Genomic DNA, 12905 nt, shown 5'->3' on the forward strand with positions numbered 1-12905 from the left:
CCCCGGGAGCCGCTCCGTGCTGCAGAGGTCCTGCGGCGGCACCTCGGCCCGGAGCTGCTCCTAGGAAAGGCGCCGAAATGGGGCCTGAGGGAGGAGGCAGGGCCTGAGGGGCCTGAGGTGCCCGGGCTGGGGCGCGGCCCCAAAGCCCTGACCTGAACGCGTCGCCATGAGGCTGCTCGGCTTCCCAGCCAGGACGCTGGGCTCGGTCCCAGCCTTGTCCCGCTGCTCCAGAGAACACCAGGGCAGCCGGCAGCTCTGGAGCAGCACTGAATGTGGAGGCAAGCAAAGCCATCCAGTACCTACCAGCTGTGCTGGCCCATGAAGCACCTCAGTGATGTCTTCGAGCCTGATCCTCCTCACCTATCAAAACTTAACCAAAGCTGAACTCTTCCTTCAAACCCAGACTGCTCCTTTAGTCTCTGGAGCTGCTCAGGCGTTTTGATGCAAATAGAACGGATCAAGATCTGGACAGGCTGGATGGATGGGTTGAGGGTGATTGTACGAGCTTTAACAGGACCAAGTACCAGGTACTTCATTTTAGTGACAACAATCCCATACATAGCTACAGGCTCGGGATGCAGCAGATGGAAAGCTGCACAGAGGGAAAGAACCTGGGGATGTTGACAACTGGCTGACCTCACTGAGCCAGCAGTGTGCCCATGTAGCCAAGAGGGCTAATGGCATCCTGGCTTGTATCAGAAATAGTGCAGCCAGCATGAGCAGGGAGATGATTGTTCCCCTTTACTGAGCTCTTGTGAGGCCACAGCTTGAGTGCTGTGTGTGATTTGGGCTTCCTCATTACAAAAAAGACATTGTGGCCCTAGAGTGTGTTCAAATAAGGCATTGAAGATGTAAAGGGTCTGGAGCACAATTCCTATGATGGCTGGCAGAACTGGGGTTTGGAGGAGGCTCAGAGGAGACCTTACTGCTCTCTACAACTCCCTGAAAAGAGGTTGTGGCGAGGTGGGATCAGCCTCTTCTCCCAGGTAACAACAATATAGAACTAAAGGCAGTGGCCTCAAGTTATGCCAGAGGAGATTCAGATTGGATGTTAGGAAAGATTTCTTCTCTAAAGAGTAGTGTGGAGCTGGAACAGGCTGCCTAGGGAGGTGGTGGAGTCATTATCCCTGGAGGGATGATGACTCAAGAGCCATGTAGACGCGGCACTGAGAGACATGGTTTAGTGGCATGGTGGGGAGGGAGCGGTGGTTGGGCTAGATGATGTTAGTGGCCTTTTCCAAACTTAATGATTCTGTGATTGCAACGTCCCTGAGGCACCTTACAGTTTCTCCTTGGCTTTATGCCAACTGTGGATTGCATCTTGCTTGCAGTAGGGAGGACTCACCTAGGAGCCAGCCACCTCTATCCCCACTGACCACGGGAACAGCTGTTCAGGGTGCACATGAGCTTTCCCTCCAGCAACAGATGCTGTTGTTCTCCTGGGTCACCAATCCAATTCAGAAAGGGACAGGGATTAGAGGGGCTAACGCCTCTTAAGGTAATTTCTTTAAATGGCGTTTTTCTGCCTGGCTTTACTGGCAGCAGTTTGCCAAGGGTTCTCTTGCCTGGCAGCTTCAGCAAGGCTTTGCGCTGTGGCACATGGCTCTCACATGGCAATGTCCACAATGGCTACAAATCCTGAATATCGTCCACAGCAGATTGAAAGGCAGCAACAAGGCTAGAAGCAGAGTTGCAGACTTTTTAGGAAGGTCTGTTGTGACAGATGTGTTGAAGTAGAGGGGTTCTTTCACCCCAAAATTTATTCTGCTTTTCAGCCATTTCCTCTGCATGCAGGCAGGGAGAAAGGAGAGGCTTTTCTACTGGACTTGGTAGCATCTCACTCAGTCAGACCTGGCAGGAACACCGGTGCTGAGCTGGATGAACCTGAGAAAAATCCAGCTTTAAGTAAGGCAACTGTTCCACTCCTACCCTCGAGGCAGCAGTTTACAGAATCCCATATAGTAAAGCAGGTACGGAGTAGACCTGGGCTCTGTGCCTCACGTATAATAGTTTTGAAGGCTGTGAAGTCATGTGGAAGGACAGAGACGCCTCTTCTATGACTTAGCCCCAATGTGGGCTGTGTGCAGCAGCAGCACCTCCTTCCATACAGCCCCCAGCTCACACACCACCTCAGGTGCCTTCTGCTCCCTCATGGTGCTCAGCTGCAGCAGCTGCTCTGATGGTCTGACTGGTGTTACTGCTACTGAAAGTCTTGTTGCTTCTCCCAGACAGCAGACCTGCACTTCTCATCGCTCACAGAGCGGTTGAGCTCTAGGTGAGTATAATCACAGAATGGCTTGGGTTGAAAAGGACCACAGTGATCATGTAGTTTCCAACCCCCCTGCTATGTGCAGGGTCGCCAACCCACCTAAAGGCAGTGCTCAGAAGAGAACTGCCCACCCCTTTCACTAATCTTCATGTCAGTGATGGAGTCCTGATTTTTCAGAAGGGTCCAGGGTCATGCTTGTACTCCTTCCCTCCAGCCCTTCTACTCTTGTAAGCTACCCTCTGCTGCACACAAAGCAATTCGATTTCTTCTAATCAACTGCAGAAGTCTTAGAAGTCCCCAACTTCGGTTCATGCAAAACTCAACGCTGGAAGCTCCTTGCTCTCCTGCTGTCCTAGACGCTAAGATTCCCTCATAAGCTCAGCATTTGATAGAGGCAGTTTAAGCATTTCCTCTCTGGTGGCTTTCTACAGAGGTTGCTTGACTTCCTTATAGGAAGACAAAGACTAAGGAACTTCCTGGATCATCAATCTGCCTTTCTAGCACGATGTCCCACGAGTTGCACTACACACCTTTCTCCACACAATAAGATGTCTCAGCTGAAACATGGTGGGCAGTTTCGGGAAGGAGCTGCAGCTTGCTTACTGCTTGGCCACCTCCAGCTCAGGGGCATGTGTGCACTCAGCACGGATGTGGAGGAAGGGAGGGACAAAAACCATTACTAAGCTGGGTTTGAGAACAACCTCAGACTTGAAGCTGTAGCACGCTACTCCTCGTTGTTCTAAGTTTACAGACAGCTGTAATAAGTTCTCCATACAGTATTTCCTGGGAATCAGGCTGAGGAAATTAGTTACGAAAACAACCAGGTTAATGCTACCGTGTGGACTGAGGTAGATATATTGAAGTAATGTCAGTGTGCAGCCATTCTAGGGCAGCGTTGAGTGCTCAAGGGTGAATCATTTACACAATATGACTACAAAAGAAAATCAGATTTCTGAATTTTTGGTGGTAACTGAAACACCTTCAGGCCTCAGGGAAAAGTGCAAGAAGAAAAGGGTCTACACACAAGTAACAAAGGATCTTTAGCACGAAGTAACAAGGGTTAAAAAGGGAGAGGAGGTTTCTAGTCACACAATGCCTGAACCAAGAGCAGACAGGCAGGAGCTGCACAGCTGCGTTAACTGGATTTCAAGTCCCAGGTAAGTCTGCAGCTTATTCCAAACACTCAGCTGTCAGGCAGGACAGCACACCATTGAATAGTTGCTCCTCTGCTCTAGTGAGACTGGCAGATGTGATGGCCATCACTAATTGTTTGTCCCTCACCCCCACCACTACAAAAGACCGAAGCAGACGCCTGCCTCACTGCATACACTGGGGTCTGTTCTGTGATCCGCAGAGGAACAAGGCAAAGCCTGTGCACTGACACACTATCTGTTTTTTTGTGCTGCTTGAATGCCAGCTGATGAGAACCAGCCCAAACTCACACGTCCCACAAACGCAGTGCAGGGGGCTGTGAGCTGAAGGACAAGTTGACAAACAGCAGCCAGCTTCTCTAAGAAGAAACTCGAGCGCTCTCTCAGCAGATGGCTGAGCTCTAAATCACTTTCAGTCATTTTCTCTGTAGCCCTGAAAGTATCATTAGCACAACTTGAAATAGTTTGTATTAGATAAAATTTTTGGCTTACAGCTATATAGATGAGAATATCTTGCAGTCCTGTGTGCGTTCTGTAGTGATCTGAAAAGCTTGTCTGTGTTTTAGTAAAATAAGCTAAAATAAGGCTAAAATAAGTGTCTCATAAAAGCATCTCCAACAGCTTTAAGCTCAAGAGTGAGCCACTCAGTTGTCTGTAAGAAACTGAGGTCTGAAGCTGAACTTCATATATGAAGGGGACATTTGCACCCATCATGTTCTGATTTCCCAGTGCCAGAGTTATCTGACTGCAGAATGGCAGAATCTTTTATATTGCAAAAAACCCTTAAGATCATCAAGTCCTACCATGAGCATAACGCTCCAACTCCATCACTAAACCATGCCACGGAGTCGGAAGGCAGCGCAGCCAAGGGCCACGCTGGGCAGCTCCCCCCAAGCTGAAGGGCCACACCAGCACAGCGGGCTTCACACAGCGCCTGCCAGAGCCACATGAAAGCATGCGGAAATCCGTGGACAAAGTGCTTTGGTGCTAAATTCAGCAAGTAAAGTTTTCCAGATAAAGGCAACGGCATCCATATTTAACAACTGTTAAACACATTTAATTGCATTATATAAGGGGTGCTTTATATTCAAGAAAAAACATTTCAAGTGTTGAAGTTCTACCTGCGTGGAATCCAGACTTTCTCCCTGGACGATATTCCAGTTGACAAAAGGGCCTTGTTCAGATATCTGGGATCAACTGAATACATTTATTTAAAAGCAATTTTAAATATTAAAAAAGTAGAAATTAACACATACAGTACTCGAAAAACTGTCACATTAAATACATGTGAATAGACATGTGTACTGATGTTTTACCTTAACATTCAGTGAGAAGTCAAGATTTTAACTAGTGGCACAACCAGATCTGATTTCTGTACATGTTGATGTACTATGCAATAAAAAAATAAATAGCAACTGTTGTTCAACAGTAAATAAGACATCATCTGCAGAGCATACTTCCCCCTCGGGGGGCACCTTCCCCTGCCCACCCCCCAGCCCCTTATCAGCTAGTTTTCCATAAAGATTTAGACTTTCCAAATACTATGTCATATACAAAATTGCAGACAGTGGCTCATTGAGTTCAAATATAATACTGTACTTAAACTCAGTCAATATCATACATTTTCAGATTTCTTATGACCCACAATAAGCCAGAATAAACAGAACTATTGTTCCCGATGGAACGCATTTAAGTTTATAAAATGCATATGTATACTATTTTAAAGAGCGTAGAAAAGAATAGACATTTGATTCTACATAATTTTACATGCCTAGATTTTCTTTATATGGTTTGCTTTCATCAGTTTATTTCAAGATCATTTAAAAATACAATTGACCACAAAAGTGAACAGGTTTTGTTCTTTAATGCAACTTAAAACATTGTATTAATGGATAGAATGGAATGCTAAATAAATGCTAATCCTGACTTCCTTTCCATAGAAAACAGAGTAGAGTCTGAAATACTGGAACTGGTAATACTGAAGCTTAGATGCCAGCAGGCTCGCTCACTCCTTGTGCAATTTCTTTATTTCTATTTTTTAATAAGCTTTTGCATTGAATGATAAAACCATTAACAGCTGATATATTTGTTTCCATTTTCTCCATTTGGGGTTTGGACTTATTTGCTTCCATATTAACCACAAACAGAATTAAATATTCACTGACTACAGTCTAGTAAAACTGAATTAAAACTGAAAGCTCTCAGAAAGCCTGAAATGTGCTTTTATGAAATGAAATCCTTTCCATGCAGCCAAGACAATCTGCTTTGAAATAACAGGGCCAGGTGCTGAAGCCAACGTAACGTTTAACACAAGTAATGCAAAGCTACATATGAACGTTATGGAACTGGGTACAGACAGACTATGGAACAACGCACAATTGCATTACGCTTCAAAGGTAAAAAAAAATAAGTATAATGTTGAAAGTAACATAGAAAATGAACATTTTTGGTAATGCGGTTTAAGTGTTTTCTGGCAATGCAACTTGTAGCAACTTTCAAGAAACCTCAGGTCAAATGCAGCCTTTAATGATTTTTCTACAAATTAGCTTTCTATTAGTAATAATAATGTTTGCTAGCTGGTGCTTTGAATTGAAACTACTACAGCTACTGCTTGGTGAACTCTCCTAACAACAACTCGATAGTTGTAATCTGAGTTATAGCCTAACGGCCTGATCAAATGCACAAAAGGTCATATTAACTTCCACTTTTTAAAGCAATTAAAAATATTTTAAATTTATCCTTATACCACCACATAAGAAATTTTATTCAGATAACTGACTTCTAGTGAGGTTGAAGACAGAGGAAAAAGAACCACAAATCATTTTCAAAGAGCCAATTTAGCTATGAACAAATACGGTTGCAAGCTCACATTAATCTGAAGAACAATTAAGTTAAAATGTTTTTTTCTTCAAATGTAGCTATATGACTACAGTACTACTTTTGTACAAAGGCAGGTTTCAAGTAAGCATCTAAATGCATGCATAACGTCAACAGTCAACGTTTTATATAAGTCCTTGGTTACTAAGGATTCCGTGAAAGAAACCAGCAAATTTCACATATACCTACTAAAGTACAATATGACTAATTCTCATTAAAATAAGCTTTTGAGTGAAATAATTTTGTAACTTTTCATAGTGAGGTAATATCACAGGGGAACTGCAATCACAGTTTGGCATAGGTCCGCATAATATAAACATGAAATGCTGTATGCACACCATAAAACATTACTGTTATCTGTAAAGTCAGTGAATATTTGTCTTCGTAATTACACTTAACTGAGCACTATATTAAATAAATAACAAAGTGGGTTTCATAGCTGTAAACTGCATACACTTATAAACTGCAGACTGATTTATAAATTGCCCAAAACCATTCACTCATTCTAACTTTCTGCTAATTGTATATTGAGAATACCGAGTTATTAGGAACAGTCATTTCTGTACAGTTACACGGCTGATGGAGATCACCTATGTTTGGAAAGCTGGCAGTTCACACGTATTTTGAACAGCATAGACAGAGATGTAAGTGCTAGATGCCAAGGATGGCTTCAACAAACCCAATAAGGCGTGCCAGGTTCCAAGGCTACCATAATACTGGCAAAGGCAGAATAACACCGTATATTTACAATACATATAACTCAACCTCATGAGGTGAAACTTAAATGAATTCTTAATTTGTAACAGCAGCTATATATACAATTGTGCACAGGATTACAGGGAGGCAGCAGCGTTCGCTTTTGCTAAAAAGCCCGTCTTGCATGAAGAATGTGCAATGCTCAAGTTTGGGGATTTTTATTTGTTTTCACTAGTCTGACAGAATGTGCACAAAGGACACTGGAAAGACCCCTTTCCTCTCTGGCTGTCCTTCAATGTGTCCGATCTGCAACACAGGAGAAATAAACAGACAAATAAGTGTCCATACACGCACAGAACATTCACAGATAGCATTAACTCTATTCAAAACCAGCAGAATTGCACAGATGCCATGGGAACTCTGCAAGTTTTTTGACAGCTTAAGGCATCCTCAGTTAACATTTGAGTTTGTGTAAGTGAACAAAATAAAATCCTACAAACTTATAAGACAAAGCAACTGCATCCAAAGAGAACAAAGCAGCTACAGTTGAATTCAGAAACCTACAAAAGCAATACACACCACTGCATTTCAAGAATCTCCCCACAACAAAAGCCTGACTTTCTTTCATCCATGGACTGACTTGCAGCAACAGGTCACACCCCTCTCAAAACCATTCATCTTAGTTAACTGTGTAAATCATAAATATCTCATGTGTCAGCTTACGGCTGTGAAGTTACTTTTGATGAACTGCATGGCTGGACAGGAGAAATCCTAGAAAACATTTCACTCCAAGTGATACAGACCCAACTGTTTTCCTCAATCAATTCCTATGACTTCTAATGATTTGTGTGCATACCAGTGCTTACAACAAATAACAGCGCTGTTTGATTAAGCATCCTCCACATACAATTTCTTAAGCACTTCACATAACAGCCATTTATAAGGAAATATCCAAGCAATCTCTAACAAAAATGGCGCTTTCTATATGAACTTTCCATTTTTAAAAAGCCTTATTATCAACAACTGTCCAACTGACAGCACTGCACTTGGCTGTCCACTCTTGTCCTGCTGCGGCACTGCTCACTACTTCCACAATAACGTACCTCCTTCCTCTGCCATGAGCTAACAGAATGGGAAGGGGAAGCGTGCAGGGCTGGCCATTTCCTCTTGTAAAGCCAAATTTTTGAAGCAAATGAGTCAACAGCCCTCATTTCCCTTCACAGAAACACTCGAACTGAAGCACTTCATGGAATTTGTCAGGCACGTGGCTTTTTAAAATACCTGGGTACTTCACAAACAGATTCAGCAACTAATGAAAGTATAAGCAAGGATTGGATAACGTTGCTAATACAGCAGCTTTTCACTGCACGCTGCTCTTCTGATACCATCTTTTCAGCCAAAGCTTTTCCGCACTTAAATGCCCCGCTGATGAATGGAAGGAAACTGGGACCACAGCAGCAAGGGTTGCATTGCACTTACATTAAGAATTGATAGGCAGCACTGCAATAAGAATTTGTTTTAATCCAATCTGAATTAAATCTATTTTTCCACAGTAACAGCTCTTAGGTAGGGAAGCATGAGGCAGGAGGCAGCATGCAGACTGTCAAGGGAGGGCTGGAGCCTCCAAGCAGGGCTGAGAAAGCCTGAGGCTTGCACTTCAAGAACCAAACACAATATGCAGTCTAGAGAAGGGATGGTTATGATACAAAACTATGCCACAGGAGGGACAAAAACGTTGATTAACTGCCTCTCGTTTAGGGAAGAAAATCAGCAGCTTACGGCGCTAATTACAAAGTTTTTCAGACTCCCAGCAGCCTCTACAGTTAAAACTTAACATTTCTGCAGTGCTGGAGATAATTACACAACTCATTTTGCATGGAAAGTATATAAGCATGCTAAATGGAGGGATGATATGACACCATCTCTCTATTTGATGGAAGGCCAAGGTGCATCACTGCCTGAACATAAATACAAACGTGTTACTGTCACCCAGCAGTGAAGCCAAATCCAGCCAGGATGGGGCTAGCAGACTCCTCAGAAGAGGAAGACCCTAAAAAGGGTGTCTCCTCTAGTATGAATTTCAAGGCTGGATATTAGTTCATACAAACTCTTCCCTCTCCCCTGAATAAACAAGCAAAAAAAAAAAAAAAAAAAAGGAAAAAAAAGAGGCTTTCCTTTAAGAGTTGTAAAGAAGTGATGTGGAACTATAAAAGCAAAAGATACATACCCACCACTCTTGGTCCTCTTCCCCAGTTACAATAATTACTTCTCCTTCAACAAAGGTGAGCTCATCATCATTATCTGCCTGGCAGTCATAAATTGTCTTCACTCGCCTAACCTTGTTCTTTCCCTAAAAATACAGCAAAGTTTTAGATGGAAGACATGAAGGAGACAGGAAACATATCATATGAATTCTGCCTTCTAGTTCTATTTTACAAAAAGGAGAAGACAACTGAATTTCCTTTTTTTAAAGGAATTTTTTTTTTTTTTTTAAATCCACTTCAAGGATTAAAAAACAAGAGTGAAAGGAAAAGATCTATACAAGTCCAGTTTTGTTTTTTTTTTTAAAGGATTCAGAACTCACAAGAAACTTCAGTAGTAATCACATTGATTAAGTTTCTTACACCTCCTCCATCAAAGCTTAAATAACGTCTTTACATTACTCCAATCCACCACCACCCACCTTCTTTCTCCCATCATACATGATTAAACAAAGAAAAGCCAAACATGAAACCTCAACAAAAAACAAACAAAAAACAAACAAACAAAAACACCACCACCACATGAACAAACTGAAATCCAATCTCCTTCGAGCATTAAGAGAAGTAAAGGCTGAGGAAAATGCCACATTGAAATCCCAGTGTTCCTTGCAATTTTGGGATCTACCAGGAAAATACAGTGTTCTTTGATTTCAGATGTGCTTACAGGAATGCATCAGGAAATTATTTTCTGAATGACTTTCAATCCAGAGTGTTAGCCATTTCTTACTAAATAATTCTTAACTTCAGATGGCAGTACACTATTTATTATGATTTGTCATCACAAAATTCTCACAACTCCGCTATTCTGCATCCAAGTGTTTTCTAGGTCATATTTTGCTGCACACTGCTAATTCACATAAGAAAGCCTGAGCCATGGACTCCTCCCAAACATATGTTTCTCATGGCCGGAAAAATGCTTTAAATTATTTCCAAATAGAGTAAGTAAGCAACGCTAACTGAAATATGCTGCTACTTTATACTCACTGAAATGCACTGCTGCCTCGTATTCCTGTATTTTTATACTGCGTGCTTCTTCAATAACTACAGCTCCTCTTTGAACAGAGGTAGTCAGATAACAAGAACACAAACAAGAGGAGCAGAAGGAGATGAGAAGCAGGAGGGTATGAAGGAAAAGTCAGCAGGTTTAGAGGGATTTGTGCCAGAAGTAACTTGACAGAGGAAATTTCCTAGGGAGTCTTCTCTTCGCTGTTACCTTCCCATTGAAAACACCTCCATGTTCCAGGAGAAAAGCGCCTGCAGCTCAGCAGCAGAGCAGGCACGCAGCAAGGAGCACTCACATTGAAGTCAAGTTATAGAAAATAACAATTATATATGTAAGGGCGATGCAGTTAACGCAACATAAGATGGGAAAAATGTACTATTGAGACAAAATGAACAGAAATACCTTAGGTGAAATTTGTATGAGATCAAAGGACTTTCTTTCGTCCTTTTTTTTTTTTCCCCAGCAAGGATTTACTGCAGCAAGTTACTTCAAAGAATGCTTTCTTCTTTTTTTCCTTTCTTTTTTTTTTTTAAACAAATTCAGATAATGTGAACAAAAATCTCAACTATCACAAGGGACTGGAATGCAATATTAATATGGATGCTTGGAACCAGTCCCTGCTTTCAACTCCAGAGAAGCTTTGCAAACTAAGAGAACTTCCAGTCGATGCTCCAGCGATGAAGGGAAACAACTTCTGCCTCACAGAAGTTTTCCTGCAGTCAAGAGTGTGAAGAAAGTAATATTCCTCTAACCTAACCTTGGAGGACTGTAGGCAACTCAGCTCATAAGAACACAAAAAATGCCTGCGGTTCCTCTTGGCTCCGATTAGTGCCACAGATGAAGGTTTAATATTCTGTCTCTTTCACCTAGGAGAAAGGAGAACTCAAGCCTGGGCTGCTATTAACCTTGGAAAGGTTCACAGAAGGATGAGGCTGAAGGAAGTATAGGTTTACCAGAATAGAAACTGGGGCACTGGTGTGTAAAAAGTAAAATCAAAGCAAATACAGAACATCTCATTTGGAATTATAAACAAAATTCACAGAAGTAATAACAAAAAATCCCTCACAATTTTGCATCTAAATATTAGCACCCATTCAACAGCACATTTTTTGTCCAAGACCAAATAATAGTCAGTTGCTGTGGTTTTTAAACAATCCCTCCACATTCCTATTTATGCTCAGTGTTTAAAAAGAAGTATTTTATCTCCTTCATAGTCCCTTCCAACCCCTACTATTCTGTGACTCTATGAAAAAAAACCCCACTCAGGTGTTCAGTGATATTTCACAAGCTCTCGGAATCAATTTCTACAAAAATATCCTTTCAATTCCCTATACAGGACCAGTATGTATACACACACACACACACACCACCATACCAGTACTAATACTTATACCTAATAATTTTAGGTAACTGACCTACAAATTCTAGTGCAGGAATTTATGCCATTTTTTTTCCCCTTTTTCTTTCTTTCTTTCTTTTTCCAGTGGCTATCAAAATCAAGCCTGCCGTACCGCAGGCAATGCTGGCTGCTGTCACAGTGCTTAATGCATTGTGACACAGCATTTCATCAGCTTGTGCTGAGAGGACACAGCGACAGGCTGAAAGTGCAAACACAATACGTTTAAGATGAACACCTTCACATTACTGCTTGAGAAGACTGCAGCAAACAAGCGTGCACACAATGATATGTAGAAAATTGCAATAATTATCATGGATACATCATAATTTTGATCACTTTTTCCAAGCTGTGAAATTATTTAATTTGCTGCATATGCGAAAGTGGCTCAATGAATTTTTACTCATGATTTTTCTGCACAAAATAGGGGAAGAGTTTAAACAATATAAAAAAAAAAAACAAAATCTGCTGTTTGCTCTCTTTCACTCAGTCAGAAGGGAGCAATAGCTGAGAATGCACAGTGTCATTTGCTTCCTTATATTCAAGTACATAAAAAATTGCAGTTGCAGACACCTTTTAATCTTCATGCTTTCTTTCACCCAATCTCTACAACAATCAGGAAATTCAAGCAACAACTCTCATTCTCTGTTCCAATACGAATATACAGAGGAGTCAATCACAGAAGCCAAGCAGAATAATGGCTCTGCAGAAAGTGTTCTTTCTCAGACAAGCACAAGAAACGAGAAACTCACCCTTTGCTTTCACTACCAGAACGGAAGTCACATTTCCTTTCACATAAGTGCTTTGCATAGCCAATTTGACAAGCAAAAACATCTCCTTTTTGATGTATTCTTAATGATGAGAAATCCTGAGAGCACTCTGGAGTTTCATAAAATGATTTCAATATACATATGCATGAAGAAACCGCTATTGGATGGAAATTACACTGGCTCACAAGATAAATAGCTAGATGAACTGGGGATTGAACAAGTAGTCTTGGAGTCTAGTTATATTCCCAGCTCTGTTACTACACAACACACAGCAACATTAATTTTGCCAATCAAGCAATATATCCAAACCTTTGCCAACTACTTAAGTACACCAGCATTAAATATTCAGGACAGGAACGTTCACCCATTTGTCACAGTTGACCTAGAATCTACATTTTTACCTACTGACCAGCAGGTTAGCAGTAATAGGAGCTAGCACCCTTTCCTAACACTTTAAAATAGAATCAAACAAATATTGTAGT

General features: G+C 41.6%; 1 protein-coding gene across 4 annotated transcripts in view; it reads right to left on the minus strand.

The window, feature by feature from the left end:
• Positions 1-4474: 4474 nt before the first annotated feature.
• Positions 4475-12905, minus strand: part of ASAP1 (ArfGAP with SH3 domain, ankyrin repeat and PH domain 1) — a 139277-nt gene continuing 130846 nt past the window's right edge. For all 4 annotated transcript variants that reach the window (XM_042869035.1, XM_042869034.1, XM_042869036.1 and 1 more), the window contains 2 exons: positions 9221-9343; positions 4475-7299 (listed from right to left, as the gene is read on the minus strand). In XM_042869035.1, the coding sequence (XP_042724969.1) occupies positions 7225-7299; positions 9221-9343 (198 nt within the window). In that variant the 3' untranslated portion in view covers positions 4475-7224. The remainder of the gene's footprint in view (positions 7300-9220; positions 9344-12905) is intronic.

Source organism: Lagopus leucura, unplaced genomic scaffold (genome assembly GCF_019238085.1).
Source record: "Lagopus leucura isolate 7727_CA_CO unplaced genomic scaffold, USGS_WTPT01 Super-Scaffold_100002, whole genome shotgun sequence".
NCBI classification, from domain to species: domain Eukaryota; kingdom Metazoa; phylum Chordata; class Aves; order Galliformes; family Phasianidae; genus Lagopus; species Lagopus leucura.